Genomic DNA, 21,260 nt, shown 5'->3' with positions numbered 1-21,260 from the left:
TTTTCTTTCTCTTAACGACTTTTCAAGAAGCAAGTCTTGGTTTTGATGAGACCTGTTATCAATCTTTGGCTCCCAAGCTTTGGGTACTCTAAGGAAGGTCTGTCTGAAGCAAGGTAGCAGAGACATTCTCTCGTGTTTTGGTTTCAAGTCTGCAGTTCTGTGGAGTGTGATCAGGCTGGTAGTCCACTTCAAGGGACTTTCTGTACACAGAATAGTGGGCCAAGCCTCCCTGTCCTTTGTGTGGCTCTCCAGCTAATTAGGCACTGCTGGGTGAAGATGCCCCTTCCCCACTGGATGCTCTGGCACTTCCCAAGGGACCAGAGTGCTGCACACCAGTATGTGCATCTGTCCTGGCCTCTACCCTAACCCGCTCACAGGTGCCTGTCCTGTGGCCAGCACCATACCACCCAGATACTATAGCTCTGTCACAGGAAGACCCTGAGCCCAAGGGACCTCATTCTGCCTCCAGAGCGCTGTGACTTCATTCAAGTGTGTGCTGCCTTTGAGTCTGTGACTGGACGGGAAGTCAGAATACAAATTTAAGTCCCTTGATCTCAGTTTTGTTGTGTGGCACTGGGACTGAACCCAGTCGTGCTCTACACTGAGCTGCGTCCCCAGTCCTTTACAGTTTGAGACAGGATCTCACTAGGTTGCTGAGGCTGGCCTGGAACCTGGATCCTCCTGCCTCAACCTCCTGAGTGCTGGGACCACATGCCTAGGCTATTCTACTTCTATTTTTTTATGGTAAATCATGAAAGACGGGTGGGGGGCAGACACTGTCTTCTGGCTTCGAGCTCAGGTGCCCTTAGCTCCGTGTTCCGCCAGCATACTTCATCTCTGCCAGGTGGGGCCCTGCTCCCTGCACACCTTCAGCTGGGCCCTATGGCTTCTGCACACCCTGGATGTGCCTCACCCCCGTGTCCCCACAGATATGTGGCACCCACACACAGGCACCTGTGTCAACGAACGGAAGCTGCATCCTCATGTCCTGCCCACCTCTGTTCTGCGGGGAAAGTGTCTCACACACACACCAAACTCCCGTCTTCATTCCCTCCAAGTACACGAGAGAAACCGCCCCCAGCCGCTGAGTGTACTGACCTGCCGCCTGACCAGCGCCCTACCGCACAGAACTCAGCTAGACCAGCACATTTCTCACTGATGGAGTCTTAAAAAAGCAAATCATCTCCCTGCAAAACAACCCCACGGAGCATCCCCAGGCGTAGGATGACTCACGGTCAAGGACCCTGGGGCCACAGGCGAAGCCAGACGCTTGTTGATGGACTGGAAGGTGGCGGCAGGGACGCCAGCGATGGTGTTCACAATCACATTGCCACTCACTGTGCCTGGGAGGAGGACACAGTGAGCAGGGACCGAAGGGATCCTCTCCCACCTCACCCTTTCCGGTGAGCCTCACCTGCTGGTATGCTCGTCCCGGTCACTGACGTCTTAATGGTTCCTGCCTGTTTGAAACAGAAAGCACATCCAAGTGTGTGTCCCACTCCCTGGCACACCCACGTCACACAGTCACCCACACCCCACCCACACGGCCAGCCTCCCATAGGCATGGCCTTGCTGCTCCATCCTTGCAAAGGAGCAGCTGCAGCTCAGGCCTCAGCTCAAAGGCAACTTGGGAAAGGCTCCTACGACCCAGCAGTCACTGCCTGGCTGTGCTCGCCTCCTTCCACATTTAAAGTGATCTAGCAAGGTTTGGTGGTGCACGCCTGCAATTCCAGCAGTCAAGGAGACTGTAGCAGGAGGATCACAAGTTCAAGATCAGCCTCAGGAACAACTTAGGCCCCCAACAACTTAGCAAGACTCTGTTGCTAAATAAAAAATACAAAGGGCTGGGGATGTAGCTCTGTGTAAAGCACCCCTGGGTTCAATCCCCAGTGCCAAAAATAAAGCAACTGCACCTGCTGTCCTCCCAGCTCCACCAGAATGTTCTGGCAAGTGGGGACACAGCAGGTCTGCCCCTCCCAGGGTCCTTGCACCCAGCAGGTGCCTGATCAATGTATCATTCTAACTTGCCCAGCTGCTACAGAAATCCCACTGAGGCTGAAGGCAAAAACAAAGCTAACCTAATGGAGAATACTGTTCTAAAACAACAATCAGAAAACTGTTTCTGTGCCTGGCTGAGGCCCAGAGTGCACCCCAGTCCAGCCAGAAGACCTGCTCTCCGCCAGTGGCCTGTGCACAACTCTAGTGTCTGGGCTGCGCTGCCACACACAACACGGGTGCCAGCAGCCTCATGAGGGTCGCGCTCGGCCTTCTGCTCTCACACACCACCCCACGCACTCTGCCTCCAACAGGCGTGTGGGGGAGACTGCATGCACATGCTGGGGACAGCTGCTTGCGGCCCTGTGGGGTCCTTCCCAACCCCCACTCAGGTGAGCACATTGAGCCATGGTGGGCTGGCAGGGGACAGCAGCGGGAGGCGCACCCCCACTCCCTGGAGGGTACGAGGACTCACCAGCACAGCTGCGCTGCCCACAGTGGTGATGGCAGGCTGCCCCTTTGGTGGGGCCTGCACAGGCTGCGGCGGTGCTTGGGGCTGGGGCTGGGGCTGGACAGTGGAAGGCCCTGCGGGTGGCTGGCTGCCAGATGCCTGTGGCTGGGGTGGAGGTGGCGGCGGCTGCTGTGGGGGTGGCGGGGGCTGCGGCTGGGGTGGCGGCTGTGACACAGCCGGCTGCTGGGTCTTCTGTTGATCAGCCAAGGCCTAAATAGGTTCGGTGGTGAGAGGAACTCTGAAGGGGTGGCACGGGACCCCTACCTGTGACCCCCCAGCCCCAGAACATTCCCACGCAAGTGCAAGGAGCCAGCACCTCACCTTCTTCTCCTTTGCGATCCGCTCTGCACGGAGGGATGCGACCTGGATGGGAGGCAGGGGCTTGTCGTAGGTGATCCCACTGAAACACAAGAGCGAAAGCTTGGAACACAGCTGTGTGCGTCCATAGCTGCAGCTTCCCACGGTCAACAAAGTCTAAAGATGTTAGGTGGAAAATCCCAGAAGCAAATAACTTCTAAGTTCCTAAGCATCACTCTTCAGAGTAGTGTGACGAGACGCACCGTCACTTCCCTCCCGCCCCATCCTTTGTCCAGCAGATCCACACTGGGTGCTGCTAACCATCCTGGGCACCAGACTGAGCGTCTCTGTGGCACAGAGCTGCAGAGCTTGTGTTCCAAACAACTGCACCTTACTTTATGAGGGCTACTTTATGCAGGGTGAGGCCACCCAGGTTGCGAAGGGACCCATGCTTCCACGAGGTGCAGAGGCAAGTTCCTCCACTTAGCTGAGAATAAGCACCTGTTAGCTCGGTGCTGTCTGTAGTCCTGGGCATGCCTTGTGGACGCCGAGCCCACTATCTCTGTAGACAGTCTAGACCAGCCAGAGTCCAGCCCCGACTCCTGGACACGCCCCTCGATAGGCACCAGTGCCTGCTGCCCTTCAGCCCATGGACACAGCCATAGCAGTGGCCACTTCAGCCCCCACATTAGCTGCACGAGGCTACCTCAATCTTCCTGCAGCCCCTGCCCCTGCAGCAGGTCTGGTGGCTGGGACATCAGCCCTTAGCCCTCTCTCCACACCCAGCCAACAGCACTCCCAGGGGAAGAGTCTCTAAACAACCCCCGGAGAACTGAGGCTCTCTGCCCTGAACTAGGAGCCCTGTATCAGCAGGGCTTGCAGTCAGCACATCACACATACCCAGGGCACATCTGAAGATGATCTGACCAGGGCAGGACGAAGATTCCCAGGAATGCGGTCCCTCCCTAGAGGCAGGCTGCGCCAGAGCCAAGGCACTCTGACAGGGAACACTCCCTGCAGCAGTGAGCAACAGACACTGCGAGCCCAGGAGGAAGCAAGCCAGGCACAGTGCCCCTGGTCTGCATGGGGCAGACCTTCATCTGACGCCACTGTCCAGTGTCCAGCCCCACGGCTTGCCCATTCACAGCCTCATCACCCACCTGTTGGTAAGCGTTTTTTCCTCAACCAGATGTGTTTTTAAGCACAGCAACCTGACGGCTGGCGAGGCCAGCAGGAGGAAGAAAGCCCTGCGGGCCACCCACAGCCTCATACACACCCCGTCCCAGCAGGTACCCTGCCAGGGTGAGCGGGAATCACGGCCCCCCACTCAAAGCGGGAATCACGGCCCCCCATGTGGGGCATGTGGAGAGCCCCACACATGGCTCTCCACATGCCCCCGCTTGCAGAAGCACCCCGGCACACCCAGCCAACATCAGGAGTCCACAGGTCCCAGGCTTCAGCCAGGTGACTGGACGCGAGTGGATGCTGAATCAGGACCTGGCTCCACACAGTAAGAAACGCGTCACAAACACAGAAATACCTTTCTGACAACACCGAGGCGTGCTTGGGGTTTTTCTGAAAGGGATTCATGCCGAGCCTGCAGTTCAGAGAATGAGACACGATCACTGCACAGAGAAAAACAGCACTGAGAACACGGGGGACGGGGCGCAGCCTGCCCAGTGGGGGACCCACAGAGGCTTGATTGGTGGGCTCCTCTTGCCAGCTGTGGTCTTCATTAGGTCAAAGTGGCTGCTGAAGAGCTGGGTGTGCGTGGCATTTTCGTCCTGGGCGTAGATCTGGCTCGTGCGCAGGGGACGGTTGTTCTTACTCTGGAACAAAACAGAGGAGGGCACATGCGGCTGGTCTGCTGGCCAGAGCGTCCCTGAACCCGACTTCGCTTCCCTGCCCTAGCTCTGAGTGGCAATGGCACCATTAGAGCACCACCATGAAGTGGTGGTCACTGCTTGTGGCTGTGCAGAGGTGCTTGGAGCCTCACAGTGGGTGAGGGCAGAGCAGGATGTGCCTGTCCTGGGCAGACCACCCCCAACAGGTGCTCAGGAGGCACTGACAGCAGTGATGACCACTAACATGGCCTTCCTCTACACATGGTAGATGTGAGGGCAGAACCATCCAGGACAGCCACAAGCGCTTGTCCAGGGGATCGGCACCACGCGTGCCAGTCACCCTTCCCTCACAAGCCCTGCAGCTCAGCAAAGCCTCTTGGCCGTCGTCGCACATGTGCTCTGGAGGCACAGAGAGCAGCGCCTGCTCAGGACCATGGCCATTCAGGAGGAGCCCAGGAAGCTCAGCGCCCCTTCCTGGCAGTGCCCTTCTGCTCGGCACCTCTGCACGAGGGCAGCCCCACAACCCCACGACCAGAGGCCGGCATGCTGACATGGTGATGGTCCAGGCACAGGCACAGCAGATAGGTGCACACATGTGGGCAGCTGATGCTGGAGAAACCCCTAAGTTCAGAGGGCATGCTGAGAAAGCCCGACCTAGAAAACACTGGCCCTCGTCCTGACCACCACACGGGACCCTCTCCCATAGAACCAAGAGCCAGCCAGGGCAAGCAGGCGGACATGCGGGTGGGCATGCCATATGCTCCATACCCAGGGCAAGGAGAGTGGGGCAGACACAGGACTGTCCAGCGAGGGACCTGCTGGCCCTGACTACGGCCTGCAGTGTCACAGCACTGCACAGGTGGTGAGCACTGGTGGGGGTTGAGTGAGCGCAGCGGCCCCCTTCCAGCAGAAGCCAACCCTGTGGCACAGGAATCAGGGCTCCAGAGAAAACCACTGGCCACTGCTAGGCAGGTGCCCCGTTGGGCCTGCCCTATACCTCACAGAAGCAGCACCTTCACCCCACCACTGTGAGCCTGGCTCTGAGCCTTCGCCTCACAAACCAGGTAATAGGAGGAGATGTTCCAGCTTCCCAGTCCCATGGTGAGACAGTGGCTGTCAGCACAGGGCAGTGAGGAAGGACTTTCGCACTCTGACCGGCGTTCTCAGGAAGAACGTGGAGTGTCTGAAGCAGTGGCTATCAAGCAAGCCCAGGGGTGTCCTTGTCCTGGGCACAGTGATGGCTCCCCTGCAGAGGTCCTGGTTCTCACAAAATTGACCACACAAACACCCTGAAGGCCAGGACTGGATGCCTGCCTCTGCCCTGCCCTTCCTTGCCAGCCAAGGCTGCTGTGCTGATGGGAGCCCAGGCAATCTCTGCCCTATTCCTGGAAAGGGACAGGGCATCTGTAAATGCTGGCCTGGCGAGCCAAGTGCCCTCTGCCTGGGGCAGACAAGTAGTGAGGAGCTGTGAGCCGAGCCAGAGGCCCACCTCACACTCGCTCCCAGGCAGCAGGCTGCAAGCCAAGCCCTGGGCCGGCACCCACTAGGCAGAGGAAGCAGGAGATGCCCTGCAGGAGCCGTCATCAAAGCTACAGCCGAGTGCCTGGATGGCAGTTTTCCAAATAGCAGCAGGACAGATGCAGGTGAGATAACACATCAAGGCTGCAGCCAGCACAGCCACAACCCTCACCGACCAGCTGGCATGGACCCCTCCAGGCTGCCTGTGAGCTGGGCACAAGGACTGCTCCTTGAAGCTCCCATCAGAGCCCAGGGGCAGCCAGCTGCACACAGACATGCCCTCCCAGGGGCCGCACAGCCAGCTCACCTTGCCCTCCTCTCTGGGAATGATGACGTTCTCGTAGCGGCTGCGGCACTGCTTGGAAGAGCGGTAGATACGGCTGCAGGAGTTAACAACATCGCTGACCAGATCCCAGTTGGGTGTGTGGGCAGGTGACACGATCGTGAGGTTCAGGGGAAGCTCAAGTAACTGCTTCACGGCCTGGAGGGCAGGGGCAGATTGCCAGTGCTGTCCGCCAGGCCCCATTCCAGGCCCCACCAGGCCCCACCCCAGGCCTGCACATGCCACACACCTGCAGCAGGGCCCAGTCCTCGCCAATGAGCCACTCAGGGCTGTCCTGGGCAGGCTCCCCTGAGGACTTGACGCAGGTGGGCAGGGGCTTGGCGAAGGGCGCCTGCTGCTTGAGCAGCAGGTTCTTTTTCTGCTCCTTGCCTTCACGCCGCATCTTCAGCATGCCCGGCGTTGCCCGGTCGAACAGGGATCGGGGTGGGACGACCGCCTCCCCGTGCCGCTGCTTCTTCTTCCTGCCTGCAGCTAACCAGAGGCTGGCTTCAGGGAAGGGACACCAGAGACAAGGGGTCGCCAGGGGAGACAGGGCAGGAGGGCCACCACGGGGCACCAGGACTGAAGGGCTCAGGAGGGACTGCTACAGGACAAACTGCCTCACTGGTAATGGGGACACGTGGACGTGGGACAAGAGATCACAGATGAGCCTGTGGTTGCCACCCCCTGGCAGAGGCAGGAAACCACAGCTACTTGAGACGGACTGTGGCAACCTGGGACACAGCTGTGGAGCACACACCCGAGGGGTCTGTCTTGTGCCGCTTGCGCTCCTTCCTCACATACACGGGGGGCAGCTTGGCCTCTGGGATGGGTGTGGCCTCATACATGAGGCACATGACAGAGTCGATGTACACGTCGTTGTCATCCTGGGGTGGGGTGGGTGGGGTCCAGAGCTGCGCAGAAAGACTCCTGTGAGCCACGGAGCTGTGGAGGGTTGGCCGCTTGGGCACAAGCTGAGGGCGGTTACTTACAGGCATGACCTCTGTCTGTCCGTCGGCATCTTCGTAGACATATTCCTGCACAAAGTGGACAAGTTAAAAGACCCAGCCAAGTCTTAGCCCCGTGCTATGCAGCACCACCCATTCACTCTCACTTACTCCTGTCTCTGGAGTAAGTCTGAGTAGTGCAACTGAGACTTCAAGTGTCTCACCCATGGCTGGAAATTCGCTGTAGGGAAAGCCAGCATCTAATTGTGCACCCCCTCAAGTACAAGAGGCGAGGAAGGTGGTCCCAGGTGTAGCTGAGGTGCACAGCCTGCAACAGGCCGGCAGGAACAGGGAGCCCAGGTGCAGGTGGGGCCATACCATGCTGTAGGCGTCCTCCCGCGTGTAGGTAAGCAGCTCTGCCTCCTCCTGCTCCCGCTGCAGCTGGGCCTCTCTCTCCTGTAGGATCTGGGCATTGTGGGCCTCCCAGTCCCTTACCGATGTCAGGACTGAGTCCTGCTGGGAGGATGGGGAAGGACATCAGAACCAGAGCTGGAAGTGCTGCCGCCAGCCGGGCGCTCAGAGCCTGGCAGGCCAAGCTGCATCCAATCAGACAGGACCATTCAGGGAGAGGGGAGGGCTCAGGCGGCTCAGCACTGCTGGGTTGAGGCTCTGTCCTTTTAATTTAATGAAGTCACATTTACTTCCAATCAAAGTCAACACTCAAAAAATCTGAAACTCCTCACATGTGAAATGGTCACAAGTTGACTCTTACCTCATTATTTCTCTCTCTCTCTTGGTCAACAGTCGTATGGAATAATTCCAGGTAATTCAAAGCATACTTTTCAATTGGTGTGAGCTATTTCAAAAACACATATTTTTAAAATAGGGTTAGGAGCAAGTTAGTAAAAGTTAATAAGGTTCTTTATAAAATGTGCTCACCAATATGTCACTCAAAAAAGTGCTCTAGGGCTGGGGATACAGCTCAATTGGTAGAGCACTTACATTGCAATGCACAAGGCCCTGGGTTCAATCCCCAGCACCACAAAAAAAACAGACTGGAAAAAAGTACTCTAAGTATTTTCAGAAAGCATCAGAATCCTAAGACGTTCAGCTTAAGAAGCAACTCCACCATGCCCACACCTGCTCCATGAGGTCTGCCAGCTCCTCCAGCTGTGAAGGCTCCTCCTCACACCTGGAGCTGCCCACCTCTGAGGTCGACAGGCCAGCGCTTGCTCCGGGCACTGCTTCCTCTGCGGCCTTCTGTGTGTCCTCCTCCAGATCCTCAATGCTCTTGAGGGCCTGAAGAGAGTCTGCCTTAGCCCACCGAGACGCTCTTCCAACAGAGGCGTCCGTGTGGCAGCATGCCAATCCCTGGGAGTAGCCAGTGGAAGGACCAGGCTCCCGGGGACACAGAAAGTGGATTCGAGGAACCTTGGGGGGGGTGGTTACTGGGAGTGACATGGGTCAAACAAATGATGCTGTGGGATCCCACGGCTATGTGTGGAGCACCCTTGGGTTCCAGTAAAAAGGAAAATGGGAGAGGCAGGGGAGACAACCCAATTTAAAACAAATAGAGAAACCTGACCAAGCACTTTATTTTGAAAGCATCAGGGGATTAAGCGTGGGCCAGTGGAAGAGCATCTGCCTAGCATAGGCAAACCCCTGGGTCAGACCCCAGCGCCACAGGGGCTGGGGAAACATCCAAACTGCCATGAACACAAGGGGGTGTTCAAATGTATTACTCAACAGCAAGACGCAAATTAAAGCCGCTGCCAAAGACTATCACAAGTCCCCCAGGCCAGCACCTAGCCCTGGAAGGGTGCAAGATGCTGCAGGCAGGGGAATGGGTACCATATGCCCTCTGCACACCACAGGCTGCTCCAGCACTCATCGTGCACACCTGCTGGCCTACCTTCAGGACCCCACCCCGGGGCTCGTGCCTCATAGAAATCTGTTTTCACATTCACATGCATTTGTGCACAAGACAACGGGAATAGCTTTAAAACAGAGCCCACCAAGCTAGGACAGCAGGTCTGAGCGAAGAGCTAAGTGCTCACCCAGCAGAAGGCTCCCCAGAAAGACAGCAGGCAGACTCGCACCACGCAGATCAGGGGCCCAGTCAGGGTCCACTTATACCAAACTCAAACTAGCTGTGACCAGCCCTCCCTCTGAGGTTCGCCTCTGAGTGGTGACTAAGGGTGACAGCCATGTGTGTCACTTAGTCAAACGCATCCAGCTGGAGCTTTGTGAGGCACACGCTCTGCAAGTTTTCAGACCTCAACAGAAATCTTCCTTGAAGCTCCCTTCAACCCCCTCTTCCCCCATGAGCATGGCCCTGCAGCTGCGCCCTGGTCACCAGAGGCAAGTTCGGGATGTATATGCCCACAACAGCAGAAGGTTACTCTATCAGTCTCCAGCCGCAGTGCTGGCCCCTGCTGGAGCAGCCACCCTCCTCTCACACCCCACAACAAGTCATGCCCCACAACAAGTCCCACCCCACCACTGCCCACTCTGTCCCGCAGGCTCCCCGGCCTGCCGTGACCCAGCCTCAACACAGGAGCCAGAACAATTGCTCCACACAATCTTGGGCCAGGTCCTGGCAATACTGCACCCTTGGGGGCCCTTCCTGACAGGCCTCACCCCTGCCCCACCCTGGCTTTTGGGGTGCAACGCTTGTGAGCTGGCCTGCTGTCCTGTCTGCACTCCTCACCTGAAGGTGAGCCTCGTCAAGTGGGACTCCCACCCTGCCCACCGCTGCCCCACTTTCTCCCACAGTGCTGACACACAGCGAGACCCTTAGCACAGTGGAAATGCTCTATGAGGACAAGCTGTGCTGCTCTGACCAGAGCCAAACAGGCTGTGAGGCACAGGCCATGGCAGATGGGACCTCAGACATGCATCCTGGCCTAGGCAACGGGAACCTGAACAGCTGCACGGTCACCACTGGGAAAGGCTGTCTCCCTACTATCACTCTCCTGCTAACATCACTTGTTTTTAAACATAAATACAGAACCATCTCTAAGACATTTCTGGGTGACGGAAATCATATATAGGAAGCTTCTGGAAGGGAACATGAGAACTTGCTGTCCCAGAGTGGGGAAGGAGAGTCCAGTGGGAAGTTTGGCAGCCTGCAGGGAGACCCTGCTAACCTCACCTCTGGAATTAGTACTCCAGGTTGCCAGCTTTCAGTGCCCAAGGGCTTGTGCTGGGAAGCAGTATGGCTGTGTGGCCAGCACGGCCTACAGGGAAGGGCAGAGTGGTGCGGGGCTACACGGGCAGAGTCTGTCACCCACCATGCACTACTCACAGCTTTCTAAGAGATAAGCAAGTTGGGAAGCCAGTGGCCACCCTGCAGCCGATGGTGGATGAGTGGCACTTGGTGCTTCACTGGCAGGGGCACTGGAAGGCAGGCCCAGAAAGAGGGTCTGGAGGGAAGAAGCCCCTCCTTGGATGGGTGGGAGGAAGCAGCAGCTCAGGGAGGATGGGGGCGGGGACCTGTGCACAGTCAGAATCAACGGACAGAGGGGTCCCTGAAGCCAGCCTGGGATGTGTCCACACAGCTGACCACCCAGAGGGCACCAGCTTAGAGCCCCCCTGTCCTTACACTTGAAGAGTGACCAAGGGATGATGGAGGTATGTGACACTTAATCTACGTGGGGGGATGAATGAGGTGTGTGGTGGGCCCTTTTCCCCATGCCTTCAGCACAAGCTGCGAGCTCGACCCTGCAGCTTGGTGGCCACATGGTTGCAGAGTGCTCCAGTCAGAGGAGCTGCAGGGGACACAAGAGACTGCTGATGTGCCCCAGGCTCCTCCTCCCACTCCCTCTGCACTCCTTCAGCCCCTGGATGGCAGATGGCAGGGAAGGAGGCCAGGGCACATGGCCAGGAGCCAGGGCTGAGCGCTCAGACACCCTTGAGGGAGTGTGCCAGCTGCCAAGCCCTGCAGATGCCCTCAGGCTGCAGGGAGACCCTGCTGTCCTCACCTCTATGAATGGCCTGGCGATCTTGGGCGCGATGGTTTCGCTGACAGTAGGCTCCTGAGAGAGCACCACAAACTCCTCGGCTTTCACTGGGAACCCGGTGTCATCCAGTGGGGAGTGAACCTCAAATAGCTCCTGGATGGTCCGCTATACACAGAGGAGAGGTCACTCGGCAGGAACGCACAAAGAAACCACCAGACAGCCGCTGCCCCCCCCACCCCGCACCTGCACACAGGGCACACCTGGGTCAGGAAGGCCATGGAGTAGTCGTTGCCCTGCGCTGCCACTTCGCGGATCAGATCCTTTGTTCCGTTTTTCAACAGTTTCTCTTCAATCGAGTTGCCACTCACAAGCCTGGCGCAAAAGAACATACAAAAGGCAGCCTGAGACCTGGGGACGTGGCCAAGCCAGGCCAGGCAGGTGCAGGGGGCCAGTCTTGACCCAGGGTCATTCCACTGCACCTGCTGAGGTGCTCATGGGACACGACTCTTCACCCCAGCAGGACAGTGAGCAGGCAGGCCCATGGCAGATGCTGCCCTCATGTGACAGACAATGGAACAAGGGCCCCGAAAGTGGTCTTGGCACAGCCATCAGTCTGTCACCTTCCCACAATGCCCTTCTGCTTTAAAATCTTAAAGGCTAAAACCAAGAACGTGCAGATTAAAAAATTAAAGGTTTTCAAAAGGGAACAAGTAGAATTTTCCCTAAAATTCCAAACTCAGGAACCTAAACAGAAACCACTCAGAAGGGCAACGGAAACCACTCAGAAGGGCACAGAAAGTGATAATCAGAAGTTCCTGGAGAAACTCAGTGCCCAGGCCACAGAAGGGAGAAGAAGTGAGTGAAGGACAGTGGTCCTGGGAAGAAGACATGGAATGTGCTCATCATGCTGGCGTCTGCTCACCAGACCCTACAAAAACACGAAGGGAAACTCACCTGGGCCCAGTGTGACTCTGCCTCCACCTTAGCCCACAGGCTCTAAGCAAAGCAGGCCCTGGGCAGCACCAGCACACCTGGCTAAGCAGGCATCTCCCAGGCCCACCCAGGGAGCCTCCTCCAGGCTCAGGACCTGGCACCACCTGCCCACCGTGTCCTGACTCACACTGGAGAGCATACTACAGAACCCCCAATGGTCTGTTGTCCACTGGCTGCTCCACCACAGTGCTGTCCCTGGCAACAGCCCCCACAGCTCCTGCTGTATGCCACATGTGGGCAAAGCCACAGCAAGCAGCCTCACATAGCGGGGGAGGTCCTTTGGCTGCCTGTCTTTACCCACGGGAGACCTCCTCCTCCTACCTGCCACGGAGCTGCTGTCCCAAGCTGCTCCACTGGTTGAACTGCCTCTGCACACTGAGGTCTCCGCCTCCCTTTAACAGTAAGAGCATCCTGCACCTTCCCTCTCGATGGCAGGAGAGCTGCAAGCAGCCCTCCTTGTCTATGGCCCACCATCTGCTTCTGTCCACGACATCTTCTTGCTATGTTAACTTTTATTTTGTTTCCGTCAATACTCCTTCTTTTTTCCTGCCCAGGTTTTGCGGCCAAGGCTACAGAACTGCCCCCTGGACTCACCCTCAGGGTCCACAGGGTGCCAGGTTCTGAGGTGGGCAACAGTGGCCAGTCACACCCTGACCCTCGGGGCAGCAAAGCGTGTGAGATGACCCCACGAATGGGCATCATACCATCATCCTTCAGGGATTCAAAAACATGCAAAAGGCCTTTTTTCTATTTTTCTCCAATTAGCTACATTTGGCCAGTTACACTTTCTATGCTTCAAGTTAACAACAAATCTAAATTCTCTCAACGGATGGTTTGTATTTCCCAACAGGTGAAGTAACCCAAACCGTGACTCCCCACTGAGCTGCGGGCGCTCCAGGGTGGTGCAGCAACGGCACCCACACCGCCACACCTCACTGCGTGCACTCGACACTGCTGCCCAGGGCTCTCACCTGTATATGTGGATGTCCTTGCACCTCCCAATCCGGTCACACCACTCCTGGGCCTTGGCATCCATCACTGGATTGAGGTCGTTGTCATAGAAGACCACGGTGTCCGCCTCCACAAGGCTTATGCCTGTGGCACGGCTGTGGGTGGAGAGCAGGGCACAGAAAACCCGCCTGTCTCTGTTGAAACTCCGCATCAGCTCCTGAGAAAGGGCAGAACGCTCAGTTAGCATGCCCAGAAAACGCAGAAGGGCCTCCGGCGTTCCAATGTCACCAACACCGCAGTGACCTACATCACCATTCCTGCGGCCACGTCTGTGATCCGTGCTGCTCGGGAGAAGAGGCAGGATGACCACAAGACCAACCTGGGCAACTCAGCAAAAGCCCACCCCAAGATACTGTAGAATAAAGGTGTGTTTGTGTGTGTGTGGGGGGGGCAGCTCAGCAGCAGGGCACCTGCCCAGCATCACAGAGCTCTGAGCCTGGAAATGACAAGACTGCTTGGTTTGGCTCCACGTGACACAAGTCCAGGGGAAAGCGACACCACAGTGTCACCTCTCATGCTCTGCTCTTCCCGCCTGTGAATCACCTCCCACTGTGATCAGAAGCACCTCTGAGCACTGAGGAGTGCAGGACGTCAGGCAGCCCCCGCCCCAAGCATTAACTGTCAGCTCAGCCTGTGGCCCACGAGATCAGAGCCTTGTGGGGAGGCACGTGCTTTCTCTTATATCCTCAGGCAATGCCAGGGCACTTCACAGGCAAAAAAGCCCCTGGAGTAAGGCTGAGGACGGAAAATCCAGTCCGTGCAGAGACCCTCCTTGCCCACTCAAGACCATGACCTGAAATGGCAACTTGAAAGCTTCTTTGTAAAATATCTCCACACCAGAACAAGACCTAAGAGTTAACTGATACTCCTCCTCCAAAAAACTCCATAAGCTGGGTGCGGGGGCACTCGCCTGTGATCCTAGCAATTTGGGAGGCTGAGGCCGGAGGATTGAGAGTTCAAAGCCAGCCTCAGCATATTAGCAAGGTGCTTGGCAACTCAGTGAGACCCTGTCTCTAAATAAATTATAAAAAAGGGCTGGGGATGTGGTACCCCTGGGTTAAAAAAAATTACATAAAATTTGCAAAACTACTGCCAGGAACACCAGCTAGCTAGCCCCTCCCTTCTGGGACTATCCCCATGTGTGTCCACCACAATGAAACCTGCACATGCTATGAGACGTGGGCAGGTGACACACCCCCTCCGCACGTGCTCTCCACACACATGAGCACCCCATGGGTGCACTGCTGCTGTCCCAGGGGGTCCTGGGGCGGGTTGGTGGGCCAGCCATCTGTCCACCTCAAGGTGAACTACAGTGCCATGCTGCCTTCCATAAAGTCACGTCAGGGCAACGCCTGGCAGCATGTGCAGTGGGTCTCACACCCGAGGAATCAGAGCAATGTCTAGCCAATCTGATATGCAAAAAATAGGCACGTGCTTCAACCCTAAGTCACCCCAGAGCCACCTTCTGAAGTATGACATCGTCCGGCAGTGACGGCAGGTCAGTGCCTTGTCCTGTTGGGCAGTACGACCCATGCTAAGAACATCAAGGGAGGAGACAGACTTGCTGCACTCACACTCCTCGGAGGATCAGGGCAACAGTCTACATGGCACACAGAAATGAGGTCCCTAGAGGGAACGTGAACCAGTGCCACTGGGTCACAAATGACTCAAGGTGTCGCGTTTCTTACCTGTCGCTGCTCACTGTTGGCGTTTTCGTCAATTCTTATATAGGTGAGATAATGGAAGTTCAAGAACATCTCCAGAATGTCTAGCATGAGAACCATCTGGGATAAAATAAGCACCCGACGTCCTTCGGACTTTAGCTTCTGGAGCAAGACGGCTAAAGCTTCTAACTTTCCTAGGAGACAACACCAAGAGCACCCTGCAGTCATGCAGGTGCATTTCATGCAGCAAACCACGTGGGTAGGGCATCCGCCTACCTGAGTCGAACTGCACCAGCCTCAGCTCGGGGAACTGCAGTGAGCGCAGGGAGGTCAGCTGCCGCAGCTGCTGGGCATAGGGGGCAGTGTGCTCTCGCAGTCGCTGCCTCAAGGTCCGCAGCCTGCGGCGGTATAAAGTGGGTGGCCTGGCCACCCACAGGGAAGGGGGTGTGGCCACCACCGGAGGGATCACACAGGCCACCCTGCAGAGCAGAAAGCACAAAGCATATGCCATCACATCACTACGTGGCACCCAGGGTCCCCTGGCAGGCAGAGAGGTCCAGGCGGAGGAGGGCAGAGCTACCTGGCAACAAGTGTGGCAGAGGACAAGGGTATACATCAGGCATTAGGAACAATGCCCTGCGTGGCCTAAGCAGGCCTGACAGTGCAGGGGAAGACAGCCTCTGGGCCACTTCAGACAGCCCAGGCTGCAAGAACCAGCTCAGGGTGTCACAGGCCATAGAGCCAGCTCGCAGGTGGCCCCATTTGCCTGAAGTTCCTGCCCATCTGGGAATCTGGGGGCAGGGGCACGCTGTGTTTTAGATGTGATCCCTAGGGCTACTGCAGACACCATGCAGAGGTCGGGTGGAAGGACCCTGCTGATAGCAGGACCATGCCATGGCAAGCCTGACTCCTCCAGGTCACCTGCACCAGAAAAGCTCTTCCTGTGAACATCAGCTGAGCCTGGACTTTCAATGACTTGCTCCCAGATGTGTTCACATGGAAAGGCTGTCTACAATCTGCAAGGGCAAGCAGCACTTGAAAGAAAGAAGAGTCTACCAGAACAAGAGGCCAATGGCCAATCACACCAGGCCGGGAGGGGCTGGCACTGGCCTGCTCAGCCCTAGGAAAGTGCTCCCAGTTTCCTATCCCCCACCCCGCCCTCATTATCTATCCCTGACCTGAGACCTGAAACAGGCAGACACTGAAATCTGAGCTCAGGGTCTGGAGCAGAACCTCCCTTTAGACAGGGAGTAATGGGGAAAATGTAGTCAGCCAAAGAAGGGAAATCAGTCCCTGATGCTGAGCCCAGACATCAGGGCCACACACATGGGCTGCACCTGAGGTCAGCACCGACAGAAGTGAGCCCAGATTCCAGGGGCTTGAGCCTGGAGCCTGCAGCCCTCCAGCACTTGGCTTGTTCTCGACCAAGGCTTACTCCAAGCTCAACCCTTGTGATATTTGATTGTACATGTGGTTATTTTCAAACTGCTTTTCTGAAAGGCAGGAGGAAGCTGAGCAGAAGTACAGGACACGGTGTGCCATGGCCCTGCCCCCAGCACCGCCAACATTCAAAGAGGGATGCCCAGCCAACAGTTCTCTGGTCCTAAAGCTACAGACCGCCAACAATGGCTTCAAACACTCCTAAGGGGCAACTCAGGGAGACGAGCAGAGAATAAGAAAATCCAACCTAGAAAACTACCAGGGTGCGGCACTACGAGGGAGCAGAGGCCAAGGCCTCTCCCTACCTGGACCCCGCCTTACCTGTCCAGAACGTCCTGCAGGGACTCCTGGCGTCGATTCAAGCTCAAAATCAGATCACCCACGCTTCTCGAGGGGGTTGAGGGAAAGCTCACTGGCCCGGACCTCTTTCCCAAGCTGCGGTCAACGGGTGTGGGCCAGGGCACCCTTCCCCAGCCAGGCAGGGAGCAGATGCGTAGCAAGTCCCTGCCGTACATGGGGGCCTGGGAACAGCGCCGCTCATTGACCATGTGGACCTGATCCAGCCGCTCCTTCAGAAGCCTGCTCTTCTCCTCCTTTACCAAAAACACGGGTGAAACATGGTCACTGGACAAAAGCATGGCCAGGCGCCTCCCCAGCACCGGGAACAGCCTGGTGTCAGTGCCAGCATCTGCAGCCCTAGGAGCAGGAGCACCAGGCTTCCTTCCTCTCCAGGACTCGGGCGAGCACATCAGTGCTGGGGAAGGGTTGTGACCAGAGCTCACGCTCTCTTCTTTCACTAGTTAGGGTGTGTTTAAAAAAATCAAAATTCTGGGGATGACCTTGAGCCCTCAAAGCAAAATGGCAGTTTTTTTGAGGCTGAGAGTCCTCTAAGGAAGCTGAACTCTCATCAAGTCTGCTCCTGGGTCAGCATCCCCAGGGCCGACTGCCCAGGGTGGTGTGGAGCACAGAACGTGCCCCACTGGCTCCAGGGCGCAGCCCCCATGGGCCGGCAAGAGAGCCGTCACTGCTCTGCTTGGGGCCTGAACCCACGCTCCCGTGCTGCAACCCTCACTCTCCTGTCACCGGGGCCAGCACGAGCTGCTGCTGTGTTCCTGGGGACACACAGCAGAAAGCCATCAAGGTAGCTTTTGGGCACTGTGGGCTGTAACCACTGCTGGGCCGACACTCTGACCATCGTGACAGGTGTCAGAAGTGGCTGTGCGTGGTGGGTTCTTTGCCACCTCAAGGACTAACTATGCCTTTAGCCCTGTTCGCCAGGCCACTCAGCCCCAGCAGGGAGAAAATGGCAGTGAGCCCCGTGGTGCAGACCTTCACTTGACCACCTGCTTATTTTTAGAACTGTGGAGGAAAAGGTTTGGAGGAAGCATCGAAGAAACTGGGATAGAGTTCTGTACCCTGGTGGATGGGGATTGGCTCCCAGCTCACAAGGCCCAGCCCACAGTGTGACTCAACTTCACAAGAGACCTTCTGCCTTTAGTGTACCCAGCTCCACTGTCATCACATGGACGTGGCTGGGGAATACCAGACAAAACAAAATACTGGGGATCCAGAGAAGAAACTGCAGAAAATGACACAGATGTGATTTCTGGAGATGTCCCTCTTGGTTCAGTCACCATCAGCCACCGTGGCCACTGGGCCCCAGGCTAAAATTCAAACCACAAACTCCTGTGCCCCAGAGGAAAGCTCGGAGAGCCAGAGGACTGGCCCGCAACCACGTCTCTCTCAGACCACAGCCAGCCTTGGTCCTGGGTTTCACCTGTCCTAGGGACCTGTCCACAGACACACTGCAAGAGGAGATGGGTCACTTCCCACTGTGGGAACTGCTAACAAAAAGGGCACTTGATGAAAACAAAACTGTTACAAAAATAAGATGTACTGCAAAAAATGAGTAATTGCCATCAAGGCTCTGAGTCCAGAAAGAAGTGTGGCGAGGCACACGGGCCGCTGCTGCAGCTGGCACGCGGCTTATGAGGGCTGCCTTGCTACAACTCCACGATGCGTCCACTAGTGAAGGCCTTACCTGGGTCGGCCCAGTGACAGGAGAGGCTGGCTTGGAGGTCAGCCCTTGTTCTCCCACAGCCATGGCGTTTACTGCCACTCGCCCGGGAACTCCAACTACAAGTGCAAAAGAGAGCTTAAGGAACAGCCAAGCATGGTCCAGTCCCACAGCCGCAGCCTGCACCAGGACCAGGGCTCTGGGTATGGGCAGCCACTGGCTCCCTAGTTCCCGAGAGCACAGGGGGCTGGTTCTGCCGTGCTTGGAGGTGGCATGTGGCCAGAGTGGGGCACAGACTCCTGGTGACACCCACAGAAATGCTGTGTACCTCCTGCTCGTTGGTCCAGGCCCTGCAACCTCCTCGGGCCCTCACTGGTGGAGCACCACAATGGCAGGCAGAGGACTACCCAGCATCACCGGGGTGACTTGGCAGTGGGACTGGAACTGGGCACGCACGCAGCGGCCAGGGTTCCGGGTCAGGAGGGAGGTACACTAGCCTCACAGACCTCCTATTGCTTCCACAGGTCAAACTACCCACTTCTCCAAGAGAGAGAGAGCACAGGGGTGGGGTGCCCAGGAGACATCGGCAGGAGGCAGGACAGGAACTGGGAACCCAGCGGCTCTGGGGCACGGGCCAGCCAAAGAGGAATGAAATCCTATGGCATAGTCCCCAGGGAATTCAGCATGCTCCCTCAGTGTTATCTGGGACATGTTGGCAAGCAAAGACTCTCATGATTCCCAGAGTCTCCTGTCAGAACAAGATCAAAACAAAAACCTCAGAACAGTGGGGCTGGTCATACTGAACCAGCACCTCTGAGGACAAATGGGGACAGAGGCAGACACCATGACCCAGCTGTGGAAGTAGAGGCGGTCAGAGCAGGGTTCTGACACACCAAGGACCCATGGCCAGGGAGGCCCAAACACCTCCTGAACACTCACAAGAGTCAGGAGGAGGCTATGGGCCAAGCCTTCCCCCTGGTTCAGAACACCCTACCTTGTGGGGTCAAGGGCACAGGGCTGGGGCCGCCGGCCGGGGGCTTGTTTCCCAGGGCACCATGCACCGTGCCTGCCTGAGACATGGTCTGCATCACCACAGGGCCAGGGGCTCGCAGGTAGGGCTGCCCGGGGGCAGATACGATCTGGAGGACACTGCCTGCAATCACACATCCACCAGGGTATCAGTCATGGCAAGGGAGCATCATGGCCACATGTGACAGTCACTTCCAAACCATAGAGAAGCTAATGAGTTCATAACTGGAGACTCAAAAGTTGAGCACACAAGGCAAAGAGGAGACAGCAGGACCCCAGTGCAGGGCCACACCACAGAGCCTCACCCTCCTGGCACCTCTCTGCAGGTGGTGAGCTCACAGGAAGCCCAACCTAGCCCTGCACCTGCAACAGGGCCGTGGAGGGCACAGGACTGGAGAGAAGCTGGGTGTGGCCCAGGCCCTGCTAGGCTGCACAGGAGCCACCACTGACTCTGTACCTGCCCCAGTCCCCACATCTGCCCCCAGAGTGTTCCCTGGAGTGTGCCAACAAAGCCAGAGGTGCCCTGAGGGAGCCCAGCTTCTGAGGCCTGAACACTGGTTGGTAAGGGACTCGCCCACACGGAGCAGCTTCTCCCCCAGAAGAAGCCCTGCCCTGCCAAGCACCCAGGATAATTCTCATGGGGAAGATGCAGGGGAGGGCACTGGCCCAGGCTGCGGGGCCACCACTCCTAACCCCTTGCTAGCACTAACAGGCAGCTGGCATCACCCCATGGAGGAGCCAAAGCCATTAACTGCTGCCAGGCCATCTCTGGAGATGACCCTCATTCCTGCCTTTAAAAGCAGCGACTGGATAGGCATGCTACTCTTGGCCAAAGGCCTGGGAGTTTAAGTGAAAACATCCATCCAGGGTGGCAGTGTGCACCTGTGGTCCCAGCTGCTCACCCCAGCCCAGGAGTTCTGGACCTGCCTGGGCAACAGAGTAAAACCCCATTTCAAAACAAAAACAAAGCAAAACAGAAACCATCTGTGTGTAAAAGAAAATAATTTCTCTTACATAAATCTCCAGGAAATCTACTTAGGAAAATTCACCTCACACTCCTACAACAAATATTTCTAGATGGATTTACACAATAAGACTCTTTTCAAGGGGCAGATGTCATTAATGCACAGATCAAATAGCCGGAAACCAGGTGGCTTATGAGTATTACCCACCAGTCCCCTACAACCCCATGAGTTGTTAACTCCACTCCCAGGTGAAGAAACAGGAGCCCAAAAGACCCTCACCTTGCAGCTGCAGGGGCTGGCCTGCCGTGAGCTGCCGCAGCTGGCTGTGCGACAAGGTGAACTTGTTCCCCTGGAACTGCAGCGTCACAGGTGTCTCGGGCTGTGCCACTCGACTCTGAGGCCCTGCAATGGATGCCAGCTGAGCTATCTTCACTACTTCTCCACCTGGGGAAATGTAGAGGAAAAGCTGAATTAACACCATTTGGGAAAGTCGAGGACTGTTGTGTGATACACCAATCACTTGTGGTGAATGACCATGACCTACGCAAACTGGTCCCAGCAGTGCTCACTGGACATTGCCTCCAGCTACTGACAAGAGCAACCTTAGGGCTGTGGTGGTGGCTCGGTGGTAGAGCGCCTGCCTGGCATGTGAGGCACTGGGTTCGAATCTCAGCACCACATGTAAATAAATAAAGATCCATCGACAACTAAAATAAATGTATTTTTTAAAAGTGTAGATTGAAAA

The 21,260-nt window shown here is 56.7% G+C and overlaps 1 protein-coding gene and 1 non-coding gene across 19 annotated transcripts in view; both read right to left on the bottom strand.

Annotated features, from left to right (window-relative positions):
• The window catches only part of Ep400 (E1A binding protein p400), a 96,670-nt gene that overhangs the window by 14,031 nt on the left and 61,379 nt on the right, over nucleotides 1–21,260 (bottom strand). For 12 of the 18 annotated variants that reach the window (XM_078039424.1, XM_078039425.1, XM_078039423.1 and 9 more), the window contains 22 exons: nucleotides 20,795–20,959; nucleotides 19,516–19,674; nucleotides 18,546–18,640; nucleotides 16,826–17,097; nucleotides 15,341–15,543; nucleotides 15,089–15,258; nucleotides 13,361–13,557; nucleotides 11,657–11,768; nucleotides 11,418–11,561; nucleotides 8,575–8,733; nucleotides 8,207–8,290; nucleotides 7,813–7,950; nucleotides 7,480–7,524; nucleotides 7,248–7,401; nucleotides 6,738–6,979; nucleotides 6,473–6,646; nucleotides 4,496–4,632; nucleotides 4,344–4,400; nucleotides 2,828–2,906; nucleotides 2,471–2,716; nucleotides 1,415–1,460; nucleotides 1,234–1,343 (listed from right to left, as the gene is read on the bottom strand). In XM_078039424.1, coding sequence (XP_077895550.1) covers nucleotides 1,234–1,343; nucleotides 1,415–1,460; nucleotides 2,471–2,716; nucleotides 2,828–2,906; nucleotides 4,344–4,400; nucleotides 4,496–4,632; nucleotides 6,473–6,646; nucleotides 6,738–6,979; nucleotides 7,248–7,401; nucleotides 7,480–7,524; nucleotides 7,813–7,950; nucleotides 8,207–8,290; nucleotides 8,575–8,733; nucleotides 11,418–11,561; nucleotides 11,657–11,768; nucleotides 13,361–13,557; nucleotides 15,089–15,258; nucleotides 15,341–15,543; nucleotides 16,826–17,097; nucleotides 18,546–18,640; nucleotides 19,516–19,674; nucleotides 20,795–20,959 — 3,188 coding nt within the window. The remainder of the gene's footprint in view (nucleotides 1–1,233; nucleotides 1,344–1,414; nucleotides 1,461–2,470; nucleotides 2,717–2,827; nucleotides 2,907–4,343; nucleotides 4,401–4,495; nucleotides 4,633–6,472; nucleotides 6,647–6,737; nucleotides 6,980–7,247; nucleotides 7,402–7,479; nucleotides 7,525–7,812; nucleotides 7,951–8,206; nucleotides 8,291–8,574; nucleotides 8,734–11,417; nucleotides 11,562–11,656; nucleotides 11,769–13,360; nucleotides 13,558–15,088; nucleotides 15,259–15,340; nucleotides 15,544–16,825; nucleotides 17,098–18,545; nucleotides 18,641–19,515; nucleotides 19,675–20,794; nucleotides 20,960–21,260) is intronic. The other 6 variants (XM_078039420.1, XM_078039430.1, XM_078039436.1 and 3 more) reach the window with 2 other exon arrangements.
• LOC120892121 (small nucleolar RNA SNORA49) lies at nucleotides 14,018–14,144 on the bottom strand. The gene has a single exon (XR_005736778.1). It is a non-coding gene; the product is annotated as a small nucleolar RNA SNORA49 (small nucleolar RNA).

Source organism: Ictidomys tridecemlineatus, chromosome 2 (assembly GCF_052094955.1).
Source record: "Ictidomys tridecemlineatus isolate mIctTri1 chromosome 2, mIctTri1.hap1, whole genome shotgun sequence".
Classification (NCBI taxonomy): domain Eukaryota; kingdom Metazoa; phylum Chordata; class Mammalia; order Rodentia; family Sciuridae; genus Ictidomys; species Ictidomys tridecemlineatus.
This window is presented reverse-complemented; position numbering and strand designations above follow the sequence as displayed.